This window comes from Arachis stenosperma, chromosome 10 (genome assembly GCF_014773155.1).
Source record: "Arachis stenosperma cultivar V10309 chromosome 10, arast.V10309.gnm1.PFL2, whole genome shotgun sequence".
Lineage (NCBI taxonomy): Eukaryota > Viridiplantae > Streptophyta > Magnoliopsida > Fabales > Fabaceae > Arachis > Arachis stenosperma.
In genome coordinates, this window is record NC_080386.1 from 40,531,075 (window position 1) to 40,547,145 (window position 16,071).

Here is a 16,071-nt window from a genome sequence, read left to right on the forward strand (position 1 = left end):
GCATTCATGAGAATCCGGAAAGTCTAAACCTTGTCTGTGGTATTCCGAGTAGGATTCTGGGATTGAATAACTGTGACGTGCTTCAAACTCCTGAGGGCTGGGCGTTAGTGACAGACGCAAAAGAATCAATGGATTCTATTCCAACCTGATTGAGAACCGACAGATGATTAGCCGTGCTGTGACAGAGCATAGGAACGTTTTCACTGAGAGGATGGGAAGTAGCCACTGACAACGATGACACCCTACATAGAGCTTGCCATGGAAGGAATCTGCGTGTGAGAAGAGGATTTCAAGGAAGAGTTGAAGTCAAAGGACAAAGCATCTCCAAAACTCCAACATATTCTCCATTACTGCACAACAAGTAACGCTAGTATTCTTTATTATTCCAACTTACAATTTTAAGTAGTTTGGCTTTTTACAAGTAAAATCCAATTAACCTCATTGGCATCCTGACTAAGACAAATAAAATAAGTATTGATTGCTTCAAGCCAATAATCTCCGTGGGATCGACCCTTACTCACGTAAGGTATTACTTGGACGACCCAGTGCACTTGCTGGTTAGTTGAACGAAGTTGTGAAGTTGATTTTGGACCAGGCTCTATTATCATATTCTATAAAGAGATACAATTTCGTCCACCAACGTCACTACCACCTTTACTCTCGCTGCCATCTGTATCATTTCTGATTTGAGCGTTGGAGTGTCATTACAGGTGCTCCTTCCCCCTCCTCCCCACCCTCACTCATCAGCAGCTCGGGAGGTCGTTTGTCCTCACATCTCGTTCACCAGACATAGATCCAGACCGATTCCCACCATATTACTCGGAGGACATCTCCGACCCGTCCGGCACACGAAATCCCGAACAAATCCAAACACGAAAAGCAAGAAAAATATGACGCTATGCTCGCTTAGCCATAACGTGTCCTTCAAGACTTCAACCATCACACAACACATAATTTTTGTATATGTTTAAGCACTTTCCTCTGTACAATAGAAGGATTCATCAAATTTTTATATAAAAAATTTTTATATAATAAAAATATTTTTTTATGTTTATATAATTTAATTAATAAATTAAATTAAATTATATATATATCATAATTAATTATAAAATTAATTTTTGATATATAAATAACATTTTTAATATTTTATATATTTTGTGTTTCAAAAACCAAATTGAAACACAACCTTGATTACCAAATCGAAATTCAATACCACTGGAGTTTTTGGTTGGCTGCAAGAATGGAAGAGGAGGACCAAGCATTATTCATCCAAGAACCACAACACAGGCCAAGTCTCTCCACCATGGAAGCACAAGGAATTCCAGTCATAGACCTCTCCCCTGTAACATCAAGCAACCCTTCTCTTTCTTCCATTGACGCGCTGGTGAAGGAGATCGGAAGCGCGTGCAAGGAATGGGGATTCTTCCAAGTAACAAACCATGGTGTGCCTCTCTCTCTGAGGCGGAACCTTCTGGAAGCATCCAAGAACTTCTTTTCTCAGAGCTTGCAAGAAAAGAAGAAGGTTAGCAGAGATGAAAGTTCTCCGAGCGGTTACTCTGACACTGAGCTCACAAGGAACGTTAGAGATTGGAAAGAAGTGTTTGATTTTCTTGCAAAAGAACCAACTTTCTTCCCTCTTACTACAGATGAACTTGATGATCGAGTCACGCAGTTGAGTAATAAATCTCCTCAACATCCTTCTCACTTCAGGTATTCATTCATTCATTCTTTTCCGTTTTTGGATAAGCTTTGCGATTTTTGTTCCCCTCTTTTGAGTCCATTGACTATTTGACTTGATGATTCAGTTTGACCTCCGTTTCTTTAATTCTGTTTTTCGTTTTTCTCTGATGTTTCTGGAACGTTTTCATTCTTAATTCGAGTAAATTACTATGAAATTTTAAAATTTTAATAAATTTAACAAATGATTTTTTTATTCAGGAAAGATCATTTTTGCGTCACAAAAGTAACAGAATGTTAATTTTGTTCTTGTAAAAATTCGTTAATATTTTAATTTTTTTATGATAGAAATAATAATTTTTTATTTTGAATGAGTATGAAGTTAATTTCATTTATTTTAAGTAAATTTCTCAATATTATGAACTTTAAGTAAATTAAATCCAAATTCAAGAAAGGAATTGAGTTTTGTTAAAAATGAATGTTAATCAGAGATATAATCCAAGAGTATATTGAAGAGATGGAGAAGCTAGCCTTCAAATTGATGGAACTTATAGCTATGAGTTTAGGCCTTCAACCAAAGAGGCTTGAGGAATTCTTTATGAGAGGTCAAACCAGTCTTATTCGTCTCAACTATTATCCTCCATGCCCCTTCCCTCACATAGCTCTTGGAGTTGGTCCACACAAGGATGAAAGTGCCTTAACCATTCTTGCTCAAGATGAGGTTGAAGGACTTGAAGTGAAACATAAGACACATCAAGAGTGGGTTAGAGTGAAACCAACCCCAAATGATTATATCATCAACGTTGGTGATATTATTCAGGTACAACTTCCGCAGAATTTTAACTTTGCAATGTGATGTCCTATATATGTAGCTACATTATTTCTACTAGGAAATTATTTAAGAGTCAACATTTTTGTCTAGAATTATACGAGAATCTCACTGTTCCGAGGTTTATTTGAAACAGATAAATTTGGTTCTGAACGTAAGGTTTAGATTTTGTTTGTAATAGCGTCCGATGTCTTTTTATGTCGAGGTGTTGTCGTCCGAATTCCTCGTGAGAAGGTGGGAGTAGTATTTATAAGGGACTCTAATATTTAAATTAGTATGAATTTTTAGCAAATTTTTAGTAGATTGGAATTCGAATTATATCTGAGGATGTCAGGATATTTATAAGTATAAATATAGTGTTAATAACCACATTTAAAGAAGTTTTACTTTTGATGGTGGTTTGATTACTCTCTTTTTATAGAGAATTTGCTAAGATCTCCTTTCTAGATGAATTGAAAAGATACTTAGAGTTAGTTATTTATTTAAATTAGAAGTGTATATTGTATTGATCTACATTTTTTAAAATCTAAATATAAATAAGTTATAATTTATTTTATTAATAGAAATTTTTTATTTTTAAAAATTATTTTATTAAAAATAATTAAATTAATTTTATAATTTGAATCGTTGATTCAGCAGCCTTAAAGCCGCGACACCCAACCTCCTTCATTTAGTATTCTTGACACCTCATTAGTATATCATTGATTACCATTCTCTTATCCTCATCGTCACTTGGCCGAAGCCTCTAAGGGAGCAAAAGAAAGAAAATTGGAAACATGGCTTAATATACAAAAAGGAGAAAGAAAGACCGAGAGAGAGAATGTGAGCTTCCAATGAACCATGACTTCCGACCTCAATCTTTTGAGAATCGTAGCTTCAATAAAAAATCTAATCCGATTAAAGTTTTCGTATCGTTCTCTTCACATTAACATCATTTTTATTCGGAAAAAATTGATGGTGGAGTTGTTGTCCCTCCATACAAAATTTGGCTGAGAGAGCTCCAGGAGTGGAGTAGTTGATTCTAACGTTTTCTTTTTTAGATGCTTGATTAAAAAACTTCTCCAGAGTTTCTATTGTTTTGATTTCTTACGAAGGTAGGGTTTGGTAATTTTATAATAATTAAATGTGAATTTGATAAGTGAATGTTGGTTTAATAGATTATTGTTTGAGTTTGATTATATGCTGAATTTTTGTTGTTTACTTGAGATTTTGGTTCGGTTATGTATGAACAGCCAATTGAGGTGTTTTGATTATTTTGAAGCTATTGTGATGTGGTATTTTGAGATAAATTTGACGAAGTTTGATGACCGTGAGATTAAATTAAAAGTTGTGAAAAATCGGTTATTGAAACCGTTGAAAAACTAGTTAAAAAAATCAAATAATTTTGATGAATTTTTTAGTTTGATTTGGTTCTTTGAAATATACAAAACCTTCATGTTTTGACTATTTTGTGGCCAATATAATTAAGAAAGAGTTTTAGGATTGGATGTTAAATAAAAGAAAGTTTGTGAGTTAAAATAGAATTTTTAGAAGTTTGGTGATTAAAGTATAATTTTTAAAAAATTTGGGAGTCAAAATGAATTTTTAGAAGTTTTAAGGATTATATTAGTTGATTTTGAATTATTAAAGAAATGATTATGTTTTGAGTTTTATCGAGAAAAGTATTATGTTTGAATTTGATTTATCAAGAAAAGAGTTTGAAAAACGATTTGGATGGGACTCGAAAAGGGTGGTAAAGTCCGACTTTTAGGGGAGGTGGTGTCAAAATTTTTAGAAGAATTCTAAGACGTTTTATTTTGGTTAATTTGGATTGAAAGAATTATTTGATTTGATTTGATTTATTTAAGAAAAGAATTAATTATATTTGAGTTTAAATGATTTGGCTTTGAAATGAGGTTGGTTGTCGCTCCACTAAAGTCTAGAGACCTTGTCAAGGGGTTTAACTAATAAATAGTTTTCCTCTGACTTAAGAAAAAAAGTTTAAATTCGAAAACGATTTTGAAGTTAGCTCGAGGAATATGAGAGTGAATGAGACATGAATATGGCAATGAGGATTTGTAAATGAACGAGATATGTGACCTCGGGTAAGAGGCAGTGGCGTTGTCCACTTGCTTCAGAAAAGAGATGAAGAAAAAGAATGATGAAAACTGAGTTTGAATTATGAAATTGAATGATGAGTATGTCTGTTTTTTCTCTAGGTGTAAGGCTGGCAGGGTACATATTCTCTCTAATGGTGACAGCGCACGTATTCTCTCTAATGATATGACAGTATCTGGATTAGCTATCGGACCTAAGTTTGGCTATATAACCGACAAATGAGCTCATTAGCCGTAGGACTAGACACGCGTCATACTTGTTTGTGCATACTTCTCTATGATATGTGTTTTTGTGATTTTGTGTGTATGCTTCTTAACTTGTGATTTTCTCTGTATCTCTGATTTGTTAAAGTTGTTTGTATTATAAGATTTGTTGCTTTTGGCCATCTGTTGAAGATTGTAAGTATTCTGTTATAGAATTTATATGTGACTTAGTGTCATTTCTTCTTTCATTATTTTCATTGGAATTCTTTGTTTTAATTCCCTCCTTAAAATGTGATTTAATTATTTCTTTCAACTATACTTTACCGTTCATGCATATCTTTGCCTGATTGTGATTCTATCTGTTCATTTGAATCTTTTTGAGTATTCATTTTTGACGTTGTTTGTATTTTTCTCATGAATCTAGTTTTTTTTGTAGAATTTAAATTTATTTTATTATATTAATTTTCGAGGACAAAAATTTTTGTAAAATAAATAAAATATAATAACCCACATTTTTGACCATCTAATTATAATTTATTTTATTAATTAAAATTTTTTATTTTTAAAAATTATTTTATTAAAAGTAATTAAATTATTTTTATAACTTAAATTGCTAATTCAGCCGTCTTAAGGCCGCGACACCCAACCTCTTTCATTTATTATTTTTGACACCTCATTAGTATATCATTAATTATTATTTTCTTATCATCATCACTTGGCTGAAGCCTCTAAGGGAGTAAGAGAAAGAAAAGTGGAAACGTGGCTTAATATATATATATAATATATATATATATATATATATATATATATATACTTTCTTTCATTAATTAGCCATGACACCTAATAAGGCTTTTACACCACAAATCCTCATTAATCATAATATTCACTTATCCCTTTTTATTCATTCATTCTTGTCACGGACAAGGAGAAAGAAAGACTAAGAGAGAGAAAGAGAGTATGTGAACTTTCATGTAACCATGACTTCCAACTTCAATTTCTTAAGAATCGTAACTCTAATAAAAAAATCTAATCCAATTAAAATGTTTGTATTTTTTTCTTTTTAATGTTAATGTCATTTTTGTTTGGGAAAAATTGATGGTGGAATTGTTGTCTCTCCATACAAAATTCGGTCGAAGGAGTTCCGGAGGTGTAATAATCGATTTTGACGTTTTTTTTTTCAGCAGCTCGATCAAAAAACTTTTCTAAAATTTTCATCGTTTTAATTTCATAGAGGTAGGATTTGGTAATTTTATAATAATTAAATATGAATTTGATAAGTAAATATTGGTTTGATTGATTATTATCTGAGATTGATTAAATTTATATTTAATTTTTGTTAAATTATCGTTGTTTGCTTGAAATTTTGGTTTGGCTATGTATGAACATCCAGCTCGGGTGTTTTGACTATTTTGGAGCTGTTATGATATGGTATTTTGAGAAAAATTTGACGAGATTTGATAGTCTCGAGATTATATTAAAAGCTGTCAAAAAATCGGTTACCGAAATAGCTGAAAAACTAGTTAAAAAAATCAAGTAATTTTGATGAACTTTTGATGAGTTTGACTTGGTTCTTTGAAAAACACAAACCCTCATGTTTTGACTATTTTGTGGCCAAAATATAATTAAGAAAGAGTTTTGGAGCTAGATGTTAAATAAAAGAAAGTTTGTGAGTTAAAATAAAATTTTTCGAAGTTTAGTGATTAAAGTGTAATTTCTAAAAAATTTGGACATTAAAATGAATTTTCAAAAGTTTTAAGGATTATATTAGCTGATTTTGAATTATTAATGAAATGATTATGTTTTTTTATCGAGAAAAGTATTATGTTTGAATTTGATTGATCAAGAAAAGAGTTTAAAAAACGATTTGAAAAGTATTATGCCTAGAGGCCTTATCGAGGGGTTTAACTAATAAATAGTTTTCTTTCTCTTTTAAAAAAAAATTAAATTCAAAAACGGTTTGTTAAAGTTTTTGTATTATAAGGTTTGTTGCTAATAGCCATTTGTTGAATATTGTAAGTATTCTGTTATGGAATTCTTGTGTACCAAAGAATAAAATGAACGTAACTATCCATGCCGACCCTACTAAGAACTCCCCAATTTTTACCCCTCTATTTCCACCCGTTTTAGTTATAGGTGCGAAGGTTTTATGCGTAGCTACAGGAGTATAGAAGATTATATTTACGAGTTGAGTTTATTCATAGAGGTAGGTTTTGTACTTACTTTTGTATGTAATACTATAATGTATTATTAATATTAAGTATGTGAGTATGTGTTGTTTGTTCTTGTTTGAAAAGTTTTAAGTTTTTAGTAAAATCATCGATAGATTTATGCGTAAAGGCTCATACCTTATTATTTAATATATGAGATTCGTCGTAATACCCCGGCTATCAGAGTGGCGCAGCCAGAAGCGTGACATTCTAATAATAAGGGTTTTACATACACGGTCCAGTTTGGCCCGAAGACCCAGCCCGTGCTCGAAGCGTTTTGGAAGATGATGGCCCGGACCCGAAGTGCCCCGGCGCTGACTCGGGGAGAAAAAATGAAACCTAGAAAAAGAGTGAAACTAGGACCGGGTCATAGCTCGTGTAAGACCCCAAATTTTTTGAAATTAGATAATAAAGTTATTTATAATTTATTTTATTTATTCAAGAATATATTTTCTGAGATATTTATACCAATTAGGTATTTTCTTATTTATGATTTAAAGTTTTAGTAATTTAAAAATAATGAGTATTTTATATGCTTTAATTTGAATAATTAGATTTTTAGTTCTATTTTATAATTTAAAGGAAATTAATTTGATTATTTCTAATTATTGAATTAGAGTAGAGTTGAAAATAAATTGAAAATTGATAATTAAATGATAATTTTATAGATGTTATTGGGTTCAAAATTAGTTTTCAATTACTCTATTATCCCTAAATTTTATTAAAATTACCAAACCATCCTTATACCCAAATTTTTTTTACCAAAACCCTAACCCCCCCAAATACACAACTTTAACCCTAGTTTTCCAAAATGTGCCGCCACTGACATCCCCCTTTCGCTTCTCAATGTCACAACACACACACACACGAGGGAAAGAGAGAGGGAATAAGAGAGAGGAAAAAAGGGAGAAAAGAGAAACAACGGAGAAGGGGGAAAGGAAGGAGAAAGCATTGCCGGCAGAAGGGGGGAGCTCGCCACCGTCGCATCGCCATCGTCCAGCCGCTAAGCCGGTGCTGCCATTCTGTCGAGCTACCACCGTCGCGTTGCTCAGGACCGCCGCCTCGCCACAGCCACCGTCCATCGTGCCACACCACGCCACGTCCCCGTTGGGAATAGAGTTGCAAGGAGAGAGAGCTCGCGAGTGAGGGAGAAGGTTGCGGGCTTGGAGACCGCCACTCCCAGTCGAATCCGTGAAGCCCGTCGCTGCCGCTGCTGTACCCGCACCGCCGTTGTCTTCATCGTGGAGTCAGAGTCACCGCCACCATGGAAGAGATCCTAGGAAACGAGTGGGAGAGCGTGCACAAGGGAGGGAAACCGCCGCGCCTTCATCGCCGTTCCTTGCTGCCTTTGCTGCCAAAAATCGCCACTGAAGTCCCATTTCCCTTGGTAAGCGTTATCGTCTCTGAAACTTTTGAAATCAATTTTCCGTCAAAGCCTGTTAGAGTAACTGAGATGATGGTAATGTAGGGCCGAGTTGTGGTTCTTACATGCTGAGTTTAGTAGTCTTGCATGCGACATCGAGCTGTCGTGTTGTCAATGGAGTCACCGCAATTCCGTTTTCTCGGCTATTCTTAAGTTCAATAAGCTGTTTCCTATTCCGAATTCTTTTAGTCACTGTTCTGTCATGTGTTTCTAAGGTCCTTGCAACATTAATGCTTTAAGTTTGAGTTTCGGTTCTTAAGTGTCGTGATTAGAGTTGCTGTAGTTGCGGCTGCCGTGGATTGTGCACTAAAAAAAGGTTTCCGTGATGCGTTTGGGTTACGAGTTCGTTTATCAAGGTAGAAGCTTTTTCAGAAAATTAAACTTTATAATTTGGAATTGTCATAAATGGATATTGATGTGAGAAATGTACCTTTAGTGATTGTATAAGTCTTATGTATTGTTTGGTTATCTTGGATGGATATGAATGTTTGTTTGAATGGATTATTATTTGGTTTTGCTACACGAATGATTCTTGAAGTGTTTCTTTAAAGTTTTGAAAATGAATTTAAAATTCATTGAAAATTGATTTGAGTTTGAATCGGTTTCCTTGAGTTATGAAAATGATGAATTGATGGAATCAGCTTGATTTTGAACTGATTTTGTTTTGAACCCATTGGTAAAGGTTGCAGAATAGTTTGGTTGGGACCCAAAAACGGTGGCAAAGTCCAAGTTTTAGAGGAAGTGCTGCCGAAATTTCTATAAAATCTAAGACTTTGTTTGTTTGAACTGTTATTTACAAAATTATGAATTTAAGAATTATATTATTTCACTTGAATTATTTAAGAAAATAATGAATTATTTTTTAAATTGAATTATTGAAAGGAGAATTACAATTGAGATTTATTTCCTAAGAAATGTATTATATGTTGAGTGCAAGTCATTTAGAAAAGATTTATGTTTTGAGGTTGATGTAAATACGAAAAGGGGTTTATATTTTGAATTTGAATATAGAATCACATTCGGAGGAATTTTAGTGGATTAAAAGGAAATTGGACTTTGATTGAGTAACTCTATTTGTGGCGTTTTGGAAGAAGTCGAGAATTGGTTTTAAAAGTAAACTTGAAGGTGGTTTTGATTTGAATGGATTGGTTTTGTTCTAAGTGATTCGGATTTGAAAATTGTTTAGGACTTCTGATTCTTATTAACTAATTTTGATTCAAATTAGGAAAACAATGATTTTTAAAGATCTTTAATGAATTTTAGAAATTAAAAGTTAGTAGATTCTTCCTCAAAATCTTAAGACTTTGTTGTGGTAATTAATTAATTACTCCTAATTTAAAGAGGATAAGCGGGTGGTTTAAGAATGAAATGATTTTTGAGCTTGGTTTGAAAAAATTAGATTGTGTGCAAAAGAATGTTATAAAGAGAAAGGATTTTGATTTCAAAATAAAGTGATTTGAAGAAAAAGTGATATACGGCATGAATGATGATTTACTTGATGTGGCTTATTCAGGAGGATGTGCGAAAATGATTATGAATGAATTGGAAGGATAATAAAAATGAGCTTGAATTTGATTGTAATATGCCTCCGGGTAAGATACAGTGGTGTTATCCAGTTGCTCTTGGTAAGAGGCGAGAATACCGGGTACGATGTAATAGTGTTATTCACTTGTTCCGGTTGAGAGTTTGAAACTCCGAATAAGATGCAAGGGTGGAATTCTATCGCCGCTTGCTCCGGATTGATAACTGTAACACCACTTGGGTAAGAGGCAGGGTGAAGTTGTCCCCTGCTCCAGGCATGCAGGTAAGATGCAAGGGTTGTGGCATTGTCCCACTTGCTCCGTGTTTGGTGTTCTGTCCAGGGTTAGCTACCGGACATGTCGGGTTTGACTTTATAACCGACAGATGAGACTCATCAGATATAGGACAGGCATTCATCATATGCATCTATGTGACATTGTTTTGGAGGTGCATATTGTAATTGGTTTGCCAATTATGTTTAACTGCTAATTGCTCTACTTGATATAACTGCTTTGATTGTGTTTGAACTTTCTTACTTGTGTTTGTGACTCAAATTGAGTGGAATGTGGTGAATTAGATGTTGATTGAGTTGTTTGGGCCTATGGCCGTGATTAGTTTGTATTTTTGGTTTAGTAAAATATGAAAAATTAAATTGGTTCAGCATAGACTTAATGAACCTATGCTTGGAACAGCTTAGTCATTCATATTGTTTAGGAAAACTTTTAATATTTGATACAAAAGAAAAAAATGTTTTGGATTTTTGAAGAATTAACGGATTTATCTTTTAAAAAGAATTTCGGATTTTTGAATGTAATTCCTTGGTTTTTGAATAGATGCATAAGGCGAGAAACGATCACTGTATAATTAAAATAGTTTCATTTTACATATCTTATTATAGCAATTCTCTAACCCTATAGTGAGAACCAGCAAGGACGATGTTCTCACTCCCCTACAGGTTTTTTTTAATTTTCAGGATATCGACGACGAAGTTCGGAAGAATATTACTTTTCCGTTTATTCTATGTATTGTGTTGTATTAGTTATGTTTTCTCTCGCCTTTAACTTTTCACATTTTGTGAGAGGGATATGATTTGTATTATGTAATGCTTGTAAGTTAATATTATGTATATGTATGTATATGGTTGTAAGTATGGATTTATGTTTTGTTATATATGGTCTTTGAAAAATACGGTTTTAAGTTTTAAACAGACTCCTATTTTAATATTAAATATGTTAAGAGTCGTCGTAATACCCGAGCTATCAGAGTGGCACAGCCTGAAACGTGACATTCAGGTAATTAGGGTGTTACAGGTTGGGTCACCCGGACCCGGCCTAGTCATCATACAAAATTAGGGCAAATAGTGCCTACTGCCCAGGCCATTCAACGCACTCAATTCAGCCTCAGCCCTCAAGCTCCCTCAGCCATTCAGCCTCCCTCCCGCAGTCCGTAATGCCCAGTGCCTAGTCCCCACGCTAACCCTGACCTCGTCTTCTCTCCCACTCCTAGTCTCCCAGCACGCATGACGCACTCCCAGCATGCACCACGCAGTTGGACCCTCCTCCCCTCACACATGCCGCCACCCTTTCTTTTTTAGCCTTCCCTGTCTCTAACCAGCCACCGGCGAAGCTCCTCGTTTGACTGACGACGGTGACGACCGATGATTGATGTCCGACGACTGATGGCCGATGGTGCTGCCCTGCTTCTTGGTGACGACTGACGCTTCTCTGCTCGGCCTGGTCATCTTCTTTTTCTCTGTTATTACCCTGCCACTGCTCTACTCTGCGAGTCCTGCCCCCTCTGCTCTACTCTTTTCTCCGGTCTTTTTCTTCTTCTCTTCTCTGTTAAATAATTAATTTTATTATTTAATTAATATTCTAATTAGGAACTAGGTATTTTGATTATCAGAATTTGTGAATTTAGGGGGGTGGGTGTTGATTTTGATTATTAGAATTCTGATTAGGTGCGGGTGTTATTTTTTATTATTAGAACTTCTGAATATTAGGGGTGTTGATTATTGTTCTATTTAGTTGATGTGTTTATTGTTTAGTTGATTATTATCTGTTTTTCATGTTTTAGTTGATGTGTTCTTCATGTTTTATTACAAGGAACAAGTTGACAACATTAATGGCTATTAATCGATGATGGCTATTCTTTTGTCGAATTTAAGTATTATGAACATTAATATTTTATGTTATTAGTCATCATAAGACTATAAGTTAATTTTTTATGTATAGGATGTATAAGACTTTAGACTAATGCATAATATTTTGTGTTATTTGTATTGACTTAAATATTTGGTGTTATTAGACAATATTAGTATTGATTGTGGTTATGCTTTAATTTTGGTGAATGGTTGGTTTTTGTTATATTTTTCTAAGTGAATTTTATCATGTCAAATAAAGGTTGAAGTCTTGAAAATTTGGAGATTTTCACATGTTAGCTTACAAGAAGATATCAAGGTAATATGTTGTCTTGAACGGGCCGATTTGCACCCGGTATAATTGTGGCCCGAAGGTGTGTAGGTTTTTTTGGGTATAGGCCCGGTATTTATTTTGGGTCGAGTTTGGGTCAAATCAAACTCATATTCATCCAGCGCATGTACACCCTTAATTTGAATAAAGAGGGCTGAGCCCATGTCGCCGTGTTTGACCTCTTATAAGGTCGGGTTGGTGTTGGTCTGATTTATATCTGTAGATTAGACTTTATTCATTTTGGGTCTGGCTAGGTAATGGGTTAGGGTATGAACAATGTCCCTTCTTGAGGCTGAGCTTTAATGGTTCGGACTCAAGTATTTTCAAGTTGGTCTTGATCTTTTGTGGCTTTTAGTTCATCATGTTGGGTATATTGCCTTTCTCGGAGTTAGGTTGAGTACTAGATGTGTTTTTTGAATCTGAAAACATTACGTCTTTTTGTAACCGTTCGCACGTCTTTTCTGTTACCTTGCTAACCGTGTGTGTCATTAAATGAAGGGTAAATTTATTGTTTTACCCCTAATGACTATATGACCATAATCATTTTTCTCTTTCCTCTTTTTCGCTTTCACTCCTACAACTTTGCCTCTTCTTTTATCGAGACTTTCGTTCTTCCTCACCGTGACTCCATTTTTGTTGATCTTTTTCCAAGATTTCTCTATCTTGGGATTTTGCTTCGAAGTTTCATTGTATGCTAGTTGAAGTCGGAAAAAAGAGTACAACAGGGAGCAAGGTTCGATTTCTAGCTATAGTATCTTTTCATGTTGCATGTGTGCCACGACCTAGAAAGCTCGTTTCCTTGTAGGTTGGACACTATATAGTAACCTTTTTTCCATGACTTCAAGGATATTGTATGGTCCTTTTCAGTTTACAGCCATCTTTCTTTCGCCTGATTTTTGTACTCTGATGTCATTCCTGATTAGTATGAGATCGTTTATGGTGAAATTTTGTCTAATGAATTTCTTGTTGTATCTCATGGACATCCTTTGTTTCAATGCTTCCTCCTTTAGCCGAACTTGCTCTTGGATTTTTGAGAGGAGGTCGAACTCTTCCTTTTAAATCATAGCAATCATTTTTATTGATTTGATGGTATCTTTAATTTAGGAACGGAATATTTGTTAATCTAAACATTTTTGTCACGGCAGGAATTTAATTAAAAATTTTAAAATAATTCAGGGACTTAATTAAAAAAAATATAAGGACTTAATTGAAAATTTGACGAAACTATAAAGACTAACAGATAATTAAAGCTTTAATTAACAAGTAAATTTTGAGAGGATATTTTAATCATTTACTCTTTGAAAAGGAGAAAATTTGTTAAATAAGCTTAAATTTTTTAGGTACTATAAGAAGTAACTTTACTATTTTATTTTATCCAAAAAAAGTGTTTATTTATGGTAATATATTCTAATAGAGTAGTATTATTAGTCTTGTTAATATTGTGTTTGTTATTACTTGGTATGTGATTGGAGTATTTTATGCATGTAGGTTTGGAGCAACGATGCCTATGAGAGTGTGGAACACAGAGCAATAGTTAATTCAGAGAAGGAAAGGTTTTCCATTCCATACTTCTTCTTCCCTGCACATGACACTGAAGTGAAGCCATTGGAGGAGCTAATAAATGAGAAAAGTCCTTCAAAATATAGGCCATATAAATCCGGAAAGTTTCTTCTAAGCAGAATGAACAGCAATTTCAAGAAGCAAACAGAGGAGAATCTACAGATTCATTATTATAAGCTAGTTTAAAGATTTTAATAAGATTTCATCACTTGGACATAACTCTAGTATTAATGCTTGTTATGAAAATTAGACTGATCAGTAAACTAGTCACCAGTAATGCCAAGTAGATAAAAAAATTTTAAATTTATATTATTTAATATTTATTAATAAAATAAATTTTGACTGTTTTGACTAATTTTTTTTTTATTTTTCAAACATTATTGATTATTCACAAGACTGGTTCAAAAGTTTAATTATCTAATAGTGGTTCAATCATAGTTAAATCGAATATAATTAAATATATAATGAAATACTAAAATTGTGTAAAATATTTCTATATATATAAAATTATAAAATTATAAAATTTTAATTTAAAAAAATCATAAATTTTTAGGGAGTTAAAATTATAAACAAGCAAATATCATAAACATCAACCATTAAACAGAATTAAAAATGATAGGTTTGTACAAAGCAAAAATTTTATAAACAACAACAATTAAATAGGCAAATAAGAGCACCAATAATAATAATAAAAAAAATCAGATTTCAACCAATATTGAGAGAGTCAAATTCTTGATTAAGATGTGCTAAAACTGGAGCTCCATACTGTTTTCTTGATTAAGACTGTACGTGATTGCGTTCGGAGAAAGCATTTAGATTCATAATTGTTGAGCCCGATTCAGTTTAGACTTCTTAGTAGGTGGTGGCTATTTTTTTAAGAACTCACATGAGCTAAATGAAATTGTCTATGATATAATTTATTAGTTTGGCTAATAATTAGTCAATAATATTTAAAAATATTGACTAAAAAAATTAATTTTTGGCTAGTTGACTAAAAATATTGTATTAAAAGTACTAATTTGTGCTAGGATGATTGTACTGATTTTTTGTTAGTAAATTAAAGATATTAGACTGCTAGCTAAAAATATTGTTCAATATAAATTAAAATTGTTGGTTTTTAAAATTTTTTTATTGTAATTTTTGTTGTCTAAAAAAAATTAGTTTTTCTATAAAATGTCAAAAGATGGTGCCAACCTATTACTTCAATGAAGATATTTTATTACTGTCATCATGTGAAGATATTTTATTTTGACATTTGGATGATAAATTATAGAACTTAATTTTCAAATATTATAAAAATGTTACTTTTATTTAAAGTGTGACCAAACAAATAAATTATACTTTTTAAACAAAAATCATCATAAAAAAATATTTTTAACATCTTCATTAAAGTAGTTGCCTAATTAAATAGCCATCAATAATTCAATATATTGACATGAGATAAAACACCGCCACAAGACAAAGACTTCCTCCCAAGTAAGTCCTGAGACACAAGGAATTTTTTCTCCTTTGGGGTTGGGCCTTTTTCGTTTGTCTTTAAAATAGATATTTTATAGGACAATTCACTCAACTAAGTCAATGAGGGAATAAAATTACACCAATCAGCCAAATGTAAAATCGGTTCATGAATCAACTAGAGTGGTATTTCTATGTAGTTTGAATTAGGATAATTTGAACTTCATACTCTATGTAATTTGAATCAGTCTGAATCGAATGACACACACGCACACACCCACTAATTCGAATCAACCTGATTCGAATTACACACACTAATTCGAATCAGGGTGATTCGAATTACACACGCGCAATTCAAAGTAATTCGAATTGAGGTGATTAAAATTACACACACACACACACTTTATCCACGATACCAACCTCTCCGCCTCCACTACAGTTGAGATCAACAGCGAACGATGACGAGGTGATAGATTTGTCCGGAAGTTTATTCACTGGGACGGATGAAGATGCACCAATAGGTCTGGAGCTAGAACCGGCTACCGTGCCTAAAGTGTGGGTATTCCGGTTCGAACCCCTCGAGCTAGATACCACATCAACCAACTTCGCCATCAACTTAGGTGTCTTA

The 16,071-nt window shown here is 33.3% G+C and overlaps 1 protein-coding gene across 3 annotated transcripts; it reads left to right on the forward strand.

Annotated features, from left to right (window-relative positions):
* The first annotated feature begins 1,162 nt into the window (after nt 1-1,162).
* Nucleotides 1,163-14,343, forward strand: LOC130955320 (probable 2-oxoglutarate/Fe(II)-dependent dioxygenase). Of its 3 annotated transcripts, none has more exons than XM_057882159.1 (3): nt 1,163-1,710; nt 2,167-2,497; nt 13,917-14,343. In XM_057882159.1, exons 1-3 carry the CDS (start codon nt 1,241-1,243, stop codon nt 14,172-14,174), a joined length of 1,059 nt encoding a protein of 352 aa, XP_057738142.1. In that variant the 5' UTR covers nt 1,163-1,240; the 3' UTR covers nt 14,175-14,343. The 3 variants fall into 3 exon arrangements, with proteins under 3 accessions (XP_057738142.1, XP_057738143.1, XP_057738144.1); XM_057882160.1 differs by lacking the exon at nt 13,917-14,343 and adding an exon at nt 10,913-11,234; XM_057882161.1 differs by lacking the exon at nt 13,917-14,343 and adding an exon at nt 4,705-5,054.
* The last annotated feature ends 1,728 nt before the right edge of the window (nt 14,344-16,071 follow it).